Source organism: Carlito syrichta, unplaced genomic scaffold (assembly GCF_000164805.1).
Source record: "Carlito syrichta isolate Samal-C Ts95f unplaced genomic scaffold, Tarsius_syrichta-2.0.1 Scaffold316302, whole genome shotgun sequence".
NCBI classification, from domain to species: domain Eukaryota; kingdom Metazoa; phylum Chordata; class Mammalia; order Primates; family Tarsiidae; genus Carlito; species Carlito syrichta.
Window position 1 is genome coordinate 1,054,662 of NW_007260398.1, and position 19,495 is coordinate 1,074,156.

The window sequence follows — 19,495 nt, forward strand, 5'->3', positions numbered from 1 at the left end:
CAGGCTCAGGCAATCCACTCACCTCAGCCTCCCAAAGGCGCGGGATTACAGGCTGAGCCACCGAGCCCGGCTTCCTTCTTTTTTTTAAGTCTGAATGATATTTCATTGTATGTAAATACCACATTTTGTTTATCTATTCATCCACAATGGACATTTGGTTGCTTCTACATCTTGGCTGTTTTAAATAATGCTGCAATGAACATGAGTGTATAAATGTCTCTTCGAGATCCTGTTTTCACTTATTTTAGACGTATATATCCATAAGTGGAATTGCTGGGTTATATGGTAAATCTATTAATTTTTTGAAGAACTTCCATTCTGTTTTCCATAGAGATTACATCATTTTACATCCCATGAATGATGCACAAACATTCCAGTTTCTTTAACTCCTCGCCAACACTTATTTATTTACTCATTTATAAACCAGACAAAAGCATTCTGATGGGTGTAAGGTATGGTCATTCTAATGGTTGTGAGGTATTCCTCATTGTGGTTTTGATTTACATTTTCCTGATGAAAGTAACATTGAGCATCTTTTTCATATGATTGTTGATCATTTGTATATCTCCTTTAAAGAAATGTCTAATTAAGTGTTGCTTTGCCTTTGTTGTTGTTGTTTGAGTTGGAATCTCACTCTGTTGCCCAGGCTGGAGTGCAGTGGCATGTTCATGACCACCACAGCCTCGACCTGCTGGGTTCAGGCGATCTTTCCACCTCAGCCTTTCAAGTAGCTGGAACTACAGGCATGGAACACCACACCCGACTAATTTTTTGATTTATTGTAGAAATGAGGCCTCACCAAGTTGCCCAGGCTGGTCTCGAACCCGGGGACTCAGGCAATCCTCTCGCCTTGGCCTCCCAAAGTGCTGGGATTACAGATTTGAGCCACTGTGCTTGGTCTTGCCCATTTTTTAAATGGGATTATTATTATTTTTAGCTACTGAGTTCTTTATATATTCTGGATATTAATTCCTTATCCAATATATGGTTTGCAAATAGTTTCTTCCATTTTGTACCTTGTCTTTTCACTCTGTTGATTGTTTCCTTTGCTGTGCCGAAGTTTTTTAAGTTTAATGTAGTCTATTTAACTTTAATGTAATCTGATATGTCTATTTTTGCTCTTGTTGCCTGTGCTTTTTGTGTCATATCCAGTAAATTCAACGTCATAAAGCTTTTTTCTGTGTTTTCTTCTGGGAATTTTAATTTCAGGCCTTGTAATTATAAGTCTTTAATCCATTTGAGGCCATTTTTGTTTATCATGTAAAATAAGGGTCCATTTTCATTCTCTTGCACGCGGATATTGAGCTTTCCTAACACCATTGTTGAAGTGACTGTCCTTTCCTCATTGTGTAGTCTTGGCACCCTTGTTGAAGATCATCTGAGCTTATATGGCAGGATGTTTTTCTGGGCTCTCTATTCTGTTTCATTGGTCTTTATGTCTGTCTTAATGCCAATACCAAACATTTTTTAATACTGAAGCTTTGTAATAGCTTTTGAAATTGAAGTATGAGGCCTCCAGCTTTGTTCTTCCTTAAGACTGTTTTGGCTATTTGGGGTCCTTTGAGATTCCATGTGAAATTTAGAGTTATTTTTCTATTTCCACAAATGGAATGCCATAAAGATTTTTTTTTTTTGAGTTGGAGTCTCACTTTGTCGCCCAGACTGGAGTGCAGTGGCTGCTCCCGGCCACTGCAGCCTCGACTTGCTGGGCTCCGGCGATCCTTCCGCCTCAGCCTTCCAAGTAGCCAGAATTACAGGCATGCGCTACCACGCCCGGCTGATTTTTTGATTTATTGTAGAGATGTCTCGCTGCCCAGGCGGGTCTCGAACCTGCGGGCTCAGGCAGTCCACTCACCTCAGCCTCCCAAAGGCACTGGATTACAGGCTGAGCCACCGAGTCTGGCTCGCCATAAAGATTTTGATAGGGATTTCATTGAATCTATACGCTGCTTTGGGCAGTATGGACATTTTAACAATATTAAATCTTCCAGTTAATCCATGAGCACAGGTTGCTTTTCTCATCTTCTTTAGCTTCTTTTTAAATTTTTTTGGCCAGGCTTGATGGCTCAGCCTATAATCCCAGCACTTTAGGAAGCAGAGGCGAGCTGATTGCCTGAGCCTCTGGGTTCGAGACCAGCCCGGGCAACTTGGCAAGACCTTATCTCTACAATAAATCAAAAACTAGCTGGGCATGGTAGTGCACGCCTGCGGTTCCAGCAACTTGGAAGGCTGAAGTGGAAGGATCACGTGAGCTCAACAGATTGTTGCTGGGTTGGCCGTGAGCATGCCACTGCACTCCAGCCTGGGCGACAGAGTGAGACTTCCACCTCAAAAAAAATTTTTTTTTTTTTTTGCAACAATGTTTTGTAGTTTTCAGTGTATGAGTCTTGCCTCCTTGGTTGTGTTTCTTTCTAAGTATTTTATTCTTTTTGATACTATCATAAATGGCATTGTTTTCCTAATTTTCTTTTCAGATAATTCATTGTTTTGGTTTTGGTTTTGTTTTTTTTAGGACTATGGTGGTAAGATCATGGCTCTCTGCAGCCTGAAGCTCCTGAGCTCAAGCAATCCTCCTGTCGCAAACTCTTAAGTAACTATGGGTGTGTGCCACCACACCCAGCTAATTTTTTATTTTTATTTATTTTTTGAGCCAAGGTCTTACTCTGTCACCGTGCTGGAGTGCAGTGGCATGATCATGGCTCACCACAGCCTCAATCTCCTGGGTTCAGATGATCCTTCCGCCTAGGCCTTCCAAGTAACTAGGACTACAGGTGTGCACCACTATGCCTGGCTAATTTTTTTTCTTGTTGTAGAGTTGAGGTCTCACTGTGTTGCACAGACTGGTCTCAAACTCCTAGTCTCAAGCAGTCCTCCTGCCTCATCCTCCCAAAGTGTTAGGATTACAGGTTTGAGCCACTGCGTCCAGTTTGTTGTTCTAGTTTACTTTTATTGTTAGTGAACACAAAAATTTTTGAGTGTTTATTTTGTATCCTGCAACATTGTTGAATTTGTTTACTCTGACAGAGATAATTATACTTTTTCCTCTTTAATTTGGATGACTTATTTATTTTTCTTGGCTAGTGGCTCTGACTATGACTTCTAATATGATGTTGAATAGAAGTGGTGAAAGTAGGCATACAGGCCTTGTTCCTGATTTTAGAGGAAAAGTTTTCAGTTTTTTACTCTTCAGTATGATATTAGCTGTGGTTTTTCATATATTACCTTTATTATGTTGAGGCAATTTTCTTCTATTCTTAGTTTCTTGGATGTTTATCGGGAAAGGGTATTGAGTTTTGTTAAATGTTTATCTGTATCAATTGAGAGATCATGTGGTTTTTCTCATTCTGATAATGTATTATATACAGTGGTCTCCCCTTATCTGGCAGTGGGGTATATGTTCCAAAACCCCCAGTGGATGCTTGAATCTGCAGATAGTACTAAACCTCATTTATTTATAAGTACTATATTTTTCTATCTGACAACCAAGACAGCTACTAAGTTACTAATATGTCCCAGGCAAAATGGAGGGACATGAGATTTTATCACACTACTCAGAATAGCACATGGTTTAAACCTTATTGTTTATTTCTGGAACTTCCGTTTAGAATTTTTGGACCACAATTGACCATGTGTAACTGAAACCACAGAAAGTGTATAAGAGGGACTACTGCATTACATTTATTGAATTTAATGTGTTGAGCCATCCTTGCATCCCAAGGATAAATCTCACTTGGTCATGGCGTATAATTTTTTTTATTTTGCTGTTGAAATCAGTTTGCCAGTGCTGTATTTTACTGAAGATTTTTTGCATCAATATTCATCAGGGATATAGGTCTGTAGTTTTATTTTCTTATAGTTTTTGTCTGTGTTTGGTACCAGGGTAATGCTGGCCTTATAAAACAAGTTTGGATGAATTCTTATCTCTCCAACTTTTTAGAAGAGTTTGAGAAAGATTGGCATTAGTTCGTCTTTAAATATTTGGTAGAATTATCCAGTAAAGCTATCAGGTCCTGGGCTTTTCTTTGTTGGGAGATTTTTGATTATCAATTTAATCTCCTTACTGCTTACAGGTCTGTTTAGATATTCTATTTTTTCATGATTCAGTCTTGGTAGGTTGTATGTTTCTAGGTTGTAGGTTCCAGTTTTGTGTAGGTTGTCCGATTTGTTATTTCATAGTAGTCTTATAGTCCTCCCCCCACTCTGTGACTTAAGTTGTAACGTCTCCTCTTTCATTTCTTAGTTGTTTGAGTCTTCTTTTTTCTTAGTTAATTTACCTAAGAGTTTGTAAATTTTGTTGTCCTTTTTTAAAAAATTGACTCTTTCATTAATTTCCCCCCATTTTTCTATTTTATATTTCATTTAATTCCAATCTAATCTTTTTTTCTTTCCTTCGGCTAACTTGGGGTTTAATTTGTTCTTCTTTTAGTTCTTTGAGATGTAGTCTGTTGATTTGAAATCTTTCGTCCGTAGCTATTTTTTTAAAGAAGCTTTTGCATGATTAAGGGGGAAAAAAAAACCCACAATGTCAAAAGACAAATGATAAACTGAAAGAAAATATTTCTAACATATTTCAGAGATAAAGGGTTAATATCCCTAATTTATGAGGAACACTTAAACATTAAGGAAAATAAACACAGAGGCCTGAAGGAAAAATGGTCAAGTGACGTGAACATTTGTTCACCTCACTTAAAAACAAACAAACAATATAAAATAGCCCTTAAGTCCCTTGTAAAGATGTTTAATTTCTGTAATGATTAAAGAAATGCAGACCAGGCATCGTGCTCACACCTGTACTCACAGAACTTTGGGAGGCCAAGGCAAAAGCATCTCTTGGGGCCAGAATTTGAGACCACTATAGTAAGACCCTGTCTCTAAAAAAAAAAATTTAAAAAAAAATTAAAAATTGGCCTGGCATGGTGGTGTATGCCTATAGTGCCAGTTACTCGGAAGGTTAAGGCAAGAGACCTGCTACAGTTCAAGGAGTTCAAGGCTACAGTGTCCTATGATTGCATCACTGTATTCCAGCCTGGATGACAGAGTGAGACCAGACCCTGTCTCCAAAAAAAGAAAAAATAAGAGAAATGCAAATTAAAACTATACTGGGATACCAATTCACAACTACCCAGTTGGCAACAGTTAAAAAAACTCTGAAGTTGAGGCTGTGGGGAAGCAGATACACCTGTGCATTGCTGATAGTAATACAGTATGCCAAAATACTTTTTTTTTTTTTTTTTTGAGTCGGAGTCTCACTCTGTAACCCATGCTGGAGTGCAGTGGCACGCTTTCTGTCACCTCAGCCTCGACCTGCTGGGCTCAGGCGATCCTTCTGCCTCAGCCTTCCAAGTAACTGGAACTACAGGCACATGCTATCACACCCGGCTAATTTTTTGATTTATTGTAGTGACAGGGTCTTGCTTGCACAGGCTGGTCTTGAACCTATGGACTCAGCCAATCCTCTCACCTTGACCTCCCAAAGTGCTGGGATTTCAGGCATGAGCCACCATGCCTAGTTTACACAATTTTTTATACATAAATTCTGGGTCATTATATAATTCCAGGACTAGAGCAGGGAAAGCACCAGAGGAGCACCTTATGCCAAGAAACAACTGCTCAAAATGGTGGGACTATGTTAAAAGGACATAATGGTGGGACTATGTTAAAAGGACTCAGCCTGGGCAACTTGGCGAGACCTCGTCTCCACAATAAATTTTTATTTCTTATTTTTTTATTTATTGTAGATACGAGGTCTCACCAAGTTTTCCAGGCTGGTCTTGAACCTGCAGGCTCAGGCAATCCACTTGCCTCAGCCTCCCAAAGCTCTGGGATTACAGCTGAGCCACCAAGCCTGGCCTACAATAAATTTTTAAAAATTTTCCGAACTTGGTGGTACAGGCCTGTAGTCCCTTCTACTGGAAAGGCTGAGGTAAAAGGATCACCTGAGCCCAGCAGATCAAGGCTGTAGTAGCCGTGAGTGTGCCACTGCACTCCAGCCCAGGTGACAGAGTGAGACTTCGACTCAAAAAATAAAATAAAACAGTAGTCATGGATTAAAATGAGAAGCAGTGATTCCATATTGATATAAATAACTAGGGGAGGAAGGAAAGCTTTTTCTTATAAATATCAACTTATAAAAGAAATATTGGAACTATAAAATCACCATATTGTAACTATATAATAATAATTAATTCAGCCAAGAATCATCAGTGGATTCTAAAACTAGTGAGTGAAAGTTTCAAGTAGATAACATTTACATAGTCTCATAAGTATCCCTTCATAAGTTACTAATTAATCACAAAAAGAATAGTAACTTGATAGTGCATATCTTAGGGGATGCTATCTTAACCAAAATAACCAACTTTGTAATCAAATTATGTCACCAGTAATGGAGCAGATGCATCTTGTCATCAGGTTTTGAGAATGGCACACTACTTGTGTGTTATTCCTGCCAAAATGCATAACCTGAAACTAATTATGAGGAAATATCAAATAATCCAAAATTAAAGGGCATCTTACAAAATAACTAGTCTATACAAAAATGCCAAGATAATAAAAGACAAAACAAGGCTGCAAAACTGCTCCAGGTTATAGGAGAATAAGAGGCATGACAACTAAACATGTGTGACATCTTGTATTAGATCCTGGATCAGGAGAGAAGAAGGGGCAAAAAAACCCTAAAAACCCTGAAGACATTTTCGGGGCAACTGGCTAAGTTAGAATGTGGATTGTGGGTTACGTAATAGCTTGTATCAATGTTGAATTTTTGGATTTTGATAAATATATTGAGATTATGTAAGAGAAAATCCTTGTTCTTAGGAAATACATATTGAAGTATTTCTGGAAAAGAAGTGCATATACTCTGATCTCAGCAATTGTTGGAATTAATCCTAAGGAAATGCCGGGCACAGCTCATGCCTGTAATCCCAGCACTTTGGGAGGCGGAGGTGGGAGGATTGCCTGAATCCAGGGGTTCAAGACCAGCCTGGACAACTTTTGAGACATTGTCTCTACAACAAATCAAAAATTTAGCCAGCCATGGTGGCGCACACCTATGATTCCAGCTACTTGGAAGACTGAGGCAGAAGGATCACCTGACCCAGCAGTTCGAGGCTGTGGTGGCCGTCAGTGTGCCACTGCACTCTAGCCTGAGAGTGACAGGATGAGACTCCAACTCAAAAAAAAAAAAAAAATCCTAAAGAAATAAGTGGACATGTGCTAAAATGAAAATACTGAGTTAATCTTGCTGTGAACCGGGCTTGGTGGCTCAGCCTGTAATCCCGCGCCTTTGGGAGGCTGCGGTGAGTGGATTGGCCTGAGCCTGCGGGTTCAAGACCCGCCTGGGCAGGCGAGACCTCATCTCTACAATAAATCAAAAATATTAGCTGGGCGTGGTAGCACGTGCCTGTAGTTCCAGCTACTTGGAAGGCTAAGGCAGAAGGATTGCCAGAGCCCAGCAGGTCGAGGCTGCGGTGGCCGGGAGCAGCCACTGCACTCCAGTCTGGGCGACAGTGAGACTCCAACTCAAAAAAAAAAAAAAAAAAATCTTTCTGTGAATGGTAGCAAAAATTTGTAAACAAGGTAATATCTGATAATAAGAGGATATGTAAATAAATCATAGCACAGTCATGCAGTAAAATACTATGCAACCCTTGAAAATCATATTATAGATCTATATTTATACAATAAGCTGTTTCTAGTTGTATTAGTGAAAGTTTCTTGGTTTCAAGAAACAGCGCCATTGTAGGCTACCTTAAACAGCTGTGTTAGGTCATAGGAGGAAGAGAAGCAATGAGAAACGCTTAGTAAGGGAGAGTTAACTTTGGGGATCTCACTTTTAATGTTCAGAGACCTTCCTTCTTTCTAGGAATCTGTCGTTAAAGTAAGTCAGCCCTCAGATGTACAGTTTCTCCATTCACGGTTTAAATTTCCCCCACAAATGATCTGATTGGTCTATCTCTTTTAAAGGGTATATTTACTTTCACATTGTAGAGAGGAATGGAAGGATGGTTTGTATGTGGAGTGTGTCCACTCCCAGATAAGAGGAAATTGTTTTTAGGAAATTGTTTTTTGTGAACTAGGAAGCGACCCCTGTTGTTACCTTACCTCTGTAGGATTTGGTAAGACTTATTAAAAAGCAGAATATGAAATACTGAATTCTGTACAGAATGATCCTTTTTTGTAGAAATGTAGAGTGAGTTTGGGGATGTGGGTGGACAAAGAAGAGTTCTGTTTGGATATGTTAATTTTAAGATTCCTATTAGGCATTCAGGTAGAGAGATGAATTCTTTTGTGACCAGAATGATAAACAAGTAACATCTGCCCTTATGTTTTTCTAGATCAGAGTCAATCCTTCTGATCCTGTGACATAGAACTGAGGGATCTCAACCAAGTTTTCTTTGAGACAGTTAAACAAAGCCTAAGCTTCTTTTCTTGAAAAATAATGAGTGTTCTCTAGGCACCTGCACAGCACTCATTCCAAATAGAGGCAGGATTCCCTGCCAGGCATAGATGCATGGTAGACTCGAGATTCTCTCCCCACCCCCACCCCACATCTCTGTCAGTGCCTTGTCTGGTCTGTTAAGCAGTCACATAATCTTTCAGGGCTTCATTTTCCTCCCCTGTAAATTATTCTTCTGTTTATTTATTTTTTATTATTATTATTTTTATTTTTGAGTCAGAGTCTCACTCTGTTGCCCAGGCTGGAGTGCAGTGGCACGCTCACGGCCACCCCAGCGTCCACCTGCTGAGCTCTGGCGATCCTTCTACCTCAGCCTTCCTAGTAGTCGGAACTACAGGCGCACACTACCACACCAGCTAATTTTTGATTTACTGTAGCAGTGAGGTCTCACCAAGCTGCCCAGACTGGTCTCGAACTCATGGGCTCAGGCAGTCCACTCGCCTTGGCCTCCCAAAGTGCTGGGATTACAGACTGAACCAGAAAGTCTGGCCTTTTTTTTTTTTTTATTCTTAGTTGGTCTAAATTAAGTGTTGAATAAAAATCACCCAAACATCCCCTTGATCTTTTTCAACAATTGAGGCAGTGATAGTTTAGTCCACGATGGTAAGCACTTTAAGAGCTGGAACCTAATAAATGCAAATGTTTAATCTTTCAGATATCCACACAGAAGCAGTTCAAGCTGCACTGGCAAAGCATAAAGAACAGAAGATGGCTTTGCCCATGCCAACCAAAAGACGGTCTACATTTGTCCAGTCTCCTGCAGATGCCTGTACACCTCCTGGTAGGTTTAGCAGAAAGTTTCTCTCTGACAGTTACTACCTTGATGTTCCCAAAGTAAGTCCTGCTCTTTTTTTTCTGAGGTAAGGGCCAGAACTTGCTCCTCATTGTCAGAGGTATGTAAGAGACCACTCTAAAGGTGGCAACTTTTGATCGTCACCTCATCACCAACATACAAAAAGAAGCCTGGAGAGTATAACTATTATTTTTAAAAGATCTTCTGAATTTCCAGCATTTCCTTGCTGTAACCCCCAAACTCATATTTTCATAAGTAAATACAGACCAAAGCTTAGGCAAAAATCCTGCTATGGTAAATAGTTGATTTCATTGTTCCCCAAAATATGGCTTACAGTCATATATTTAGCTCATTTATACTTCAAAACCAGATGCTTCATCTCTGCTGCAAACATAGGAATAATCAGGACAAAATTTTGTGTGTCATTAAAGATTACAAGAGCAATTGTGCAAAGTTGTAATAGATCTGAAAACATATATAAATGTGCTTGTGTGTGTGTCTTAATATATTTTGTTCATATATTTTTAGGAAGTCACTATTTACATTGAGGTCATGAGATCTGTGGGAAGTAGGTGTCTTTATCCCATGCCCATTTATCAGACTTACTCCCCCTAAAGAAAATTTAAGATTTATAACTTCACCAGTTGAGGAATAACTGGAAACAACCTTAGGTTGTCTTATCTGTTCAGAATCTTTCCCAAAGTTTTCAAAACCTTAAAAAAAATTTTTTTTTATACTTCCTCTAGTGGAAGCTGGGGGAAAAAAAATTTTTTTTTTTAGATCAAATCCCAGATGAGATCTTGATATAGGCCTCTGAGACTAAACATAGTAAATCTATTTCAGAGCCTCAATATAGTGTGTCTCCCTACTGTCAGGTTTCTGGTAATGAAATCTTTGGGAAAAAAATTCCCCAAACAGTTTTGGTCTACACTACTTACATGTCTTTGGGGAGATTCCTAGGAAGGTTGCCTTGTTGTGGCTGACTTTTATTCACAGCTGTCAAGTTGTTGAGCCACTCATACTGATCCTGTTCACTGATCCAGATTCATTTTCATAGTTTTCTCCTAGGTTTTGGCTAACTTTTCAGAGCATTTGGGGATGCCGTGGGCTCATTAACTGTGTGTGCTTTTTTTCTTCACATCTGTGGTGTCAATATGTTTGAAAGAGAAATAGCTCTGTGGCTTCAAGTGTTTCTCAAAATGTCGCACAGGACACCTCTAGCAGACCATCACAATAAGACGTTCTGTGTCGATAATGGTGCATACTTCAGACCTACTCATTCAAAATCTTGGATGATTTCCCTTCCACATCAGCGTAGCATGAGCTGGGTCCTCATGGACAAAGGGGGCTCTCAGTTGAGTAGCTATTCCTTGTTGGCAGATTGCACTGCAGTGTTGCTGAGGGTTCAGTGGCAGTAAGTGGCAAAGGGTAGGGAGCATTAGTTCTTAGAAACAATCCTCTCTGGAGCTGGATCCAAGCGATGCACTTTCAGAGTACATAGGCTGCTCTCATGGCTCTGGGTTAAATGTGAGAGTGCAGCAAAGGACCTTGAGTGCTCAGAAGGAGTGGAAACCTTTTCCATCCCCTTTTACAAAAGTCACTGCCCAGGGGAATTTGCCATCTAGAATCTAATCACAGCTGTTCACTGCTGAATGAGACTATAGTCCTTTGGAATTCACTGTAGGCCTCTGTTTTTCTAAACACTATGGTTCTACTCTGTCTGCAGTCTTGAAGTTGTAGCCTGATGTTCTTGATCACCTTACATATTTTAATAATTTGATGGTTACAAAGATATGGTCCTGTCTCCTAAGACTTGTATTCAGCAGAGCAGCATAATAAGAAGGTTCCCTACCCATTTATCTCCTGTTCTGAGGATGTCTGTCTGAGTAGTAACTGAGAAGCCTTCATGTGCTGTTGGAGACATCTGTGTTGTCAAATAGAAGAGGAATTCTCTCCCAACAAGGGGAAACATTGAGCGCACCCTGTGTCGTGATTTCTCACCCAGCCCCCACATGGGATGGAACTTGATGCTCTCATTCAACAATTACGCACATGCCTAGGATAGATACATTACTCTAGTGAGAGAATGTGGGAAGAACTAGATTCTGAGGCTCCCATTAGCACCTTTCATTTTAGGGGGTGGAGTTTGCTGTTCTCATGTTAGGATTCAGATTTCATTCTCTCCAAGCTTCTAAGAGCTACCAGTTAAGAAATGTGACTGTTTCCTGTTTCTATTGTAGTTGAATCCCACATCAGTGTCTTCTAGAACCCTGTTACAGCCTAACTCAGGAATGTCAGATAGATTTTATCTTGCATATCTACTCTAGTAACCCTCAAAACACTGAAATTTAGAAGATGCCTAGACTGCATTCAGGGGATGGGGAGGAAGAAGAGAATTGACATTAATTATTGCTTGTTCTAGGCTGTTTTTTAAAAAATGAACTTCTGGGCCAGGCAGGTGGCTCATGGCTATAATCCCAGCACTTTGGGAGGCCAAGGTGAGAGGACTGCCTGAGCCCACAGATTCGAGACCAGCCTGGGAAACTTGGTGAGACCTTATCTCTACAATAAATTAAAAAATTAGCTGGGTGTGGTGGTGCACACCTGTGTAGTTCTAGCTACTTGGAAGACTGAGGTGGAAGAATTATCTGAGCCCAGCTGGTCGAGGCTGCGGTAGCCGTTAGCGTGTCACTGCACTCCAGGCTGGGCGACAGAGTGAGACTCCAACTCAAAAAAAAAAGAAAAATCAGCTGGGCTTGGTGGTTCAGCCTGTAATCCCGTGCTTTGGGAGGCTGAGGTGAGTGGATTGCCTGAGCCCACGGATTCGAGACCCGCCTGGGTAACTTGGTGAGACCTCATCTCTACAATAAATCAAAAAATTAGCCAGGTGGGGTAGTTCCAGCTACTTGGAAGGCTGAGGCGGAAGGATCGCTGAAGCCCAGCAGGTCGAGGCTGCAGTGACCAGGAGCGGCTGCTGCTCTCCAGTCTGGGTGACAGAATGAGACTCCAACTCAAAAAAAACCACAAAAATTTAGCTTCTGGCCTGCTATCAAAGTGACCTAGAAAAGTTTGCCAATCTTGCAAAGAAAAATTAGTCTAACATTTCACAGTATTTTGTTGCGCTTTCCTTTGTACACTTCCAGAGATGTCACATCACATGTCACAAAGCACATTTTGGGTCATGGTCCTCACTCTGTGCATGCCGTCCTGTGCCCACCTACACTTTCTGGGATAACTTCTAGAGTGTGCTAGCCTGTCAACTTCTTTGGGAGGCACTCAACACCACTGTTTGAATTACTGAATTGATGAATATTTAGAGCTGCTCTTTTGGAGCAATTGTTAGTAAAGAGCATTTAGGAAGTAAAATAAGTCATAAATCTTGGCTTTCTTTATAGTATCATACAGACTGGAAAATATGGTAATAGCTGGCATGGGAAATAATTTGTCTTTTGTTCACAAATCACTCTCAAGTAATAAACTGTCAATCAACCTAAATTTTTTTTATTGATGTGTACACTAATTTCTGCCTTGTGGATTGGAAATTTTAAATTCTCTAAATTGGTCGCAATCTGTGGTTCTTTCAGTGCCTGTAGCCTTTTTCAGAGTCTTTTAGACTGCTTGAATTACTGCCATCCAGTTCCCTTTATGTGCTGAAATCATTTACTAATGTCATGAGGCAGTTACCTCAGCTCTTTCTTTGTAGGGGTTCTTTGTGTAGCACTATTACTCATTCATACGGAAAAACACAATGCAAATACTACAGCCATATATTTTTTCCCTCTAAGCTTTTCCTGCACCCTTGTGGACTTACCCTTTGCTGCATTCTGGGGGTTCACAGATGACCAAATAGACCACATAATATCCTGAAGCACAGTAAGCTATTTCAGCTGGCTTGGGTAGAACGAAGCCTAAATGTAGCTGTCTGTCTCACACAGGACTCTGCTTGAAAGTAGTGATAGTAATCCATAGGGCCAGAAGACAAGGAGAAATTGACGTCTCTCTATTTCTGTATATGAAAATAGTGCCCACAAACAGACTGGGATAGTGTTATCCTTTTAACAGTACTGTATGGAATTATAGTACATTACAGCATGCAAAGCCACCTGTACCAGTGGTTGCCTTGCTTCATTGCTCTTCATAAGATTCCTTAAAGTAGGAAAGGCAGATTTCATTAGATGAGGAAACAAACAGGCTCATGGTCACCAAGTGATTTGCCCCAGGTCAAACAGCATTTAAGTATCAGACTAAAAACCTTCTTGGTTGGGTTCATTACTCTACTAAAGTGTCATGTTTAGAAAATCCTCCTTACCTAATAGGTACTCATGTATACATGGTATTAGAATGGGTATTTTCCAAGCAAATTAAATAGCTATTGCCCCTCTGAGTGCCTGAACATAGATCAGTCAGTTAATTGGAACGTAAAAGAAAATACCTGCTGAATTACCAACTTGGGGGTTTTCCCCAAATAATCTAATTTTATTCAAAACCACAAAGTAAGCAGGCAAATTGGGCCTTTAAAAATGTACTGTAATTAATTGAGTTGGATAATTTTAATAGCATATTTCATTATTGGTATGGGTTATGAGCAATGGTCCACAATTGCTTTGGAAACTAATGAATAGTCAATGTTTTTTAAGCCAAAGCAAAATAAAAACTTACTCTATCAGGTTGGATTTGTTTATGTCAATAGCTGATTATAATATGTAAGATTTGCTAATTAGAATAATTTAGAGTAGTTTCATAGTTACCATTTCTTGTGTTCCCTCAGTGTACCATATATATTTTTTTCTTTTTAGTTCACTCAATAATCCTCTACCTCATTTTACAAATGAGAAAATGGTTTTAGAAAGGTTCAATATCTTGCCTAGATTTCTGTTTCTGTATGTGTAGTCAGTTGGATAAACTGAAAATTCTCTCCTAGAAACATACAACATAGGACCAAAAAATAAAAATGCTTATTTAGGATTACTGGATAAAATAGAACCAGATTCTTTTTAAATGCAGAGAGAATTATGAATCCTGAAAATCAGAATGGTGAGATGGTGCTCGCTCTGGCTGTCCTAGGGAGAGGAGAGGCAGTAAACAAGGGACCTAAATCGTAACTACAGTGAGAAGACTTTGCACCTACATAAGGTTGGAAGCTGGAATCGAGATCCCTGGGACTTACCTCTTTAGTAGAAGAGTGAATTAGAGCCGGGTGTAGTGGTTCATGCCTGTTATTCTAGCACTTTGGGAGGCCAAGGTGGGAGGATTGCTTGAACCCAGAGTTTGAGACCAGCTTGGGCAACACAGTGAGACGTCATCTCTACAAAAATAAAAAATTCAGCTGGGTATGGTGGTGTGCACCTGTAGTCCCAGCTATTCCGGAGACTGAGGCAGAAAGATCACCTGAGTTCAGGAATTTGGGGCTGCAGTGAGCCATGATTGTACCACCCCTATACTCCAGTTTGGGCAAAGAGCAAGACTCTGTCTCTAAAATAAAAAAATAAAAACATTAGTAGAAATAATCTACCATGAGAAAACAAAAAATAGCAGAATTAAGATCTCTAAAATCTGACTTGCTCACCACCTGTGAGAGACAGACTGAGGTCTAAATCCAGAACAGTCTGACTTTAAAAACTAATTTCCTAAACCACTTAGCATATTGCCTCTCATTCTGTCATGCCATCAAGTATATATTTTCTGGTTAATTTTGGAATCTAACAATTGCTGTATGTTTGATCTAATATTCAAATAGACAATAAATTTTAAAAATTGGTCTTCTCACTTCAATATTATTTATAATATTAGTTAGTTTTCTAAGCTGTTCTTTCATAGATATATAGGAAAATACCTAGCAAAATAGTGTTTGGAGAGCTACTATATATAGAGTGCCCCGGGGTAATTATTAATGGCAAGTGCCCATTCTTTCAGAAGTATCCGGTTTCTTAGGCAACTCATAGACCTCCTGCCTCTTAGGCTCTAGGACCTATTTTTCGGTCCCCAGCCAGCTGTCTGTACACACAAACAGATGATTATGGGATGCCAAAAATCTCTTGGGCTATTCTGGAAGAATAACCCGTCTGGTGAATCAGTGTCCCCTCAACTCTGTTGAGTTTATTGTTAGATTCAGCTATTCAGAATTTCCAGCTCAAGGTAGGTTGAGATTGGCCCTGTTCCATAATTAATCTTTCAGTCTTCTTTTCTATGTATGCTTTATTCCTACTCTGTCTCCTCTTGGGTCTCTGAATATTTTCCTTCTTAAGCTTCAGACTTTGCCCTTGCCTACTTAGAAACTTTCTTTGCCTCTCTTGAAGCTATTTCTAGAAGCCCTAAGCTTTCCTGATCCACCAAAGCAGGAGAAAATGACACATTCCTACCTGATACCACCCCCATTCTGCACACACACATACAAACACACCCCTTCCCATGGGCTCTTAGATTATCCATCTAGGTGGTGGTTGCTGTTGTTTGTTTCTTGAAGCTCCTACTTGGTAGTCACCTCCCATGTCCTGGCCTATTTTAGGTGGCATATTTTGTAGTGGTTGTTAGGATGAGATCTTCATTTCAGGGAATCTTGGCTTACCTGATGTTCCAAGCTAAAGTCTGGGCCTAGTTTGGGTATCCGTGGTATCTGAACCCAGTGGCAGACACTATCTTTCCAAGAACTTATCCGGTGCACACTGTATGCCTTAGGTAGACTGACTCTCCCATGTTGCCATCCTTTTGCCAAGGCATAATTGTCACTCCCACAAATCATTTTTTTTTTCCATTTTTTTTGAGGAGGAGTCTCACTCTGCCACCCGGACTAGAGTGCAGTCACACAATCATGGCCACCAAAGCTTTGACCTGCAGAGCTCCGGTGATCCTTCTGCCTCAACCTTCCAAGTAGCTGGAACTACAGGCGTGTGCCATCACGCCTGGCTAATTTTTTAATTTATGGTAGAGATGAGGTCTCGCCAAATTGCCCAAGCTGGTCTCAAATCCCTGGGCTCAGGTAATCTTCTCGCCGCTGCCTCCCAAAGTGCTGGGATTACAGGTGTGAGCTACTGTGCCTGGCCAAAAATCTTTTAAAGTTATTTTTTATAGCTTTATTGAGTTAGAATTGAGATGTGATAAACAGCACACATTCTAGGTGTATACTTTGCTAAATTTTGACATAGTACAACCATGAAGCATCACTACAATTAAGATAATTAACATATCCATAACTCCCACCCAAATTTCCTCATAATCCCTCCCTCCCACCTCTCCCCATCCCCAGGTAAGCATTGATCTGTTTTCCATTATTATACATTTGTTTGCATATTCTATAATTTTTTATAACTAGAAATATACAGTTTTACTTCTTTTTATTTTGGTGGTATAAAGACCTGGCTTCTTCCACACAACATAATTATTTTGAGATTCATCCATGTTGCTGTGTGGATCACAACAATGGATCATTCCTTTTTATTGCTGAGTAGTATTCCATCATATGAGTATACTTACATTTGTTTATTCATTCATTTGTTGATGGACATTTGGTTTGTTTCTCATTTTTAGCAAATGAAGCTCCTCTGAACCTTCTTGTATAAGTCTTCGTATAGATATATTCTTTCATTTCTCTTAGGTGAATACACAAGAGTGGAATGGATAAGTGATCAGTATGAAGTGTTTAAATTTTTGAAACACACATTTGTACATACATTTTCCACTAAGAAAAAGAGGGTCATTTTGACACATGGCTAAAGATTAAAAGTGCTACATAGCAGTTAAGAAGTTAGTAATTTCAGTACTTCTCTTAAAATCAACAAGCTTCTTCTAATTGGTTATAATGAATTGTGGGCTTCTGTGACCAGTATTAAATGATGCTGTCATAAAATCTCTAGATTATAAGCTGAAGGGCAAAACATGTTTTCTTTCCTTTTCTTTTTTTTTTTGGGTTGGAGTCTCACTGTGTCGCCCAGACTGGAGTGCAGTGGCACGCTCCCGGCTACTCCAACCTCAACCTGCTGGGCTCCGGTGATCCTTCCGCCTCAGCCTTCCAAGTAGCTGGAACTACAGATGTATGCTACCACGCCCAGCTAATTTTTTTGCTTTATTGTAGAGATGAGGTCTTGCCAAGTTACCCAGGCGGATCTTGAACCCGTGGGCTCAGGCAATTCACTCACCTCGGCCTCCCAAAGCGTGGGATTACAGGCTGAGCCACCAAGCCCAGAAAACATGTTTTCAATTTTTTGTTGTTGTTGTGTAGACATATTGCGCAAGGGGGGACTGAAAAAAAAAAACCCGAAATTCACTTATAAAAAATTGTGTATTGACTGGGCACAGTGGTTCACACCTATAATCCCAGCACTTTGGGAGACCGAGGTGAGAGGATTGCCTGAGCTCATTAGTTCAAGACCAGCCTGGGCAACTTGGCGAGACCTCATCTCTACAATAAATCAAAAAATTAGCTAGGAGTAGTGGTACATGCCTGTAGTTCCAGCTACTTGGAAGGCTAAAGCGGAAGCATCGCCTGAGCCCAGCAGGTCAAGGCTGCAATGACCATGAATGTGCCTCTGCCCTCTGGCCTAGGCAATAGAGTGGGACTCCAACTCAAAAAAAAAAAAAAATTGTGTATTTATTCTTACATGTTTAAACTTCAGTCGCCTTCAAAATGCTCTGTTTGATGCTATACACTTATAAGATGCTTTTTCCACTGCTCAGAATAGTTTTTGAACTCGTACATTTGGATGCCTTTTAGTGCTTCTGCTATTTTATATTCCATCTTCTCCACATCAGCAAAACTTTTCCCTTTGAGGACTTTTGTTTTATCCAGTGAAACAAACAAAAAAGTAACTCAGGGCAAGATCAGGTGAATAGGAAGGTGGGGCACAGGGGTCATGCTGTTTTTTGTCAAAAACTTATAAACACTCAGTGTGGTGTTGGTAGGTATGTTTGTAAATCACCCATCATGAAATGGGTAAACAGGTTAACAGAATCTCAACAACAAAAAAAATTCACTGAAGCTGAGTGCAGCCTCTCATAACAATAGTAACTGGTACACTAATGCGGATGGGTTCCTATAACATTTACCTAGCAGGGGAAGCCTGTACCACAAGGGGTCAACCCTCCAAAAAATCTAGTTTATTATATTCATTATATACAAGAGCTCAGACAAGGGACTTTAGTTGTGAGTTCATGTTTAACCAGACCAGAATCAGTAGGAAAGTGATAAATTTATTTCTACTGATATTAATTTAATCTTGCCCAAATTTCTACAAATCCGTAGCAATTTACTGGGTGGCAATTGCTTTAAAAAATAATAATACTTAGCCAGGCTCGGTGGCTCAGCCTATAATCCCGCGCCTTTGGGAGGCTGAGGTGAGTGGATTGCCTGAGCCCACGGGTTCGAGACCCACCTGGGCAGCGAGACCTCATCTCTACAATAAATCAAAAATCAGCGGGGCATGGTAGCGCGTGCCTGTAGTTCCGGCTACTCAGAAGGCTGAGGCGGAAGGATCACCGGAGCCCAGCAGGTTGAGTCTGCGGTGGCCGGGAGCGGCCACTGCACTCCAGTCTGGGCGACAGAGTGAGACTCCAACTCAAAAAAAAAAAAATAATAATAATAATACATAAGGAACCTTGTTTTGTTTTTTTTTTTTTTTTGGAGTCAGAGTCTCACTCTGTCACCCAGGCTGGATGCTTGGCTGTTTTGATTTTTAAAAAAGATATGACTGGGGTAGGCACGTGGCTCACACCTATAATCCCCGCACTTTGGGAGGCTGAGGTGAGAGGATTGAGCTTACAGGTATGAGACCGGCCTGGGCAATTTTGTGAGACCTCATCTTTACAATAAATCAAAAATTAACTGGGCCTGATGACGTGTGCCTGTAGTTCCAACTACTTGGAAGGCTGAGGCAGAAGGATCACCTGAGCCCAGCAGGTTGAGGCTGTGGTGGCTGTGAGCATGCCATTACACTCCAGCCTGGGCAGCTCCAACTCAAAAAAAAAAAAAAGCTGGTTGTGATGGCTCTCACGCCTGTAATCCCCGTACTTTGGGAGGCAGAGGCAAGAGGCCAGATTGCCTGAGCCCAGGGGTTCAAGACTAGCCCAGGCAACTTGGTGAAACCTCGTCTCTACAATAAAGAAAAATTCGGGCTCGGTGGCTCAGCCTGTAATCCCACGCCTTTGGGAGGCTGAGGTGAGCGGATTGCCTGAGCCCGCGGGTTCGAGACCCGCCTGGGCAGCGAGACCTCATCTCTACAATAAATCAAAAGATCAGCCGGGCGTGGTAGCGCCCG

General features: G+C 40.6%; 1 protein-coding gene across 2 annotated transcripts in view; it reads left to right on the top strand.

Annotated features, from left to right (window-relative positions):
* Window positions 1–19,495, top strand: part of DIP2B (disco interacting protein 2 homolog B) — a 142,824-nt gene that overhangs the window by 28,947 nt on the left and 94,382 nt on the right. For both annotated transcript variants that reach the window (XM_021707017.1, XM_008074090.1), the window contains exon 3: window positions 9,111–9,236. In XM_021707017.1, the coding sequence (XP_021562692.1) occupies window positions 9,164–9,236 (73 nt within the window). In that variant the 5' untranslated portion in view covers window positions 9,111–9,163. The remainder of the gene's footprint in view (window positions 1–9,110; window positions 9,237–19,495) is intronic.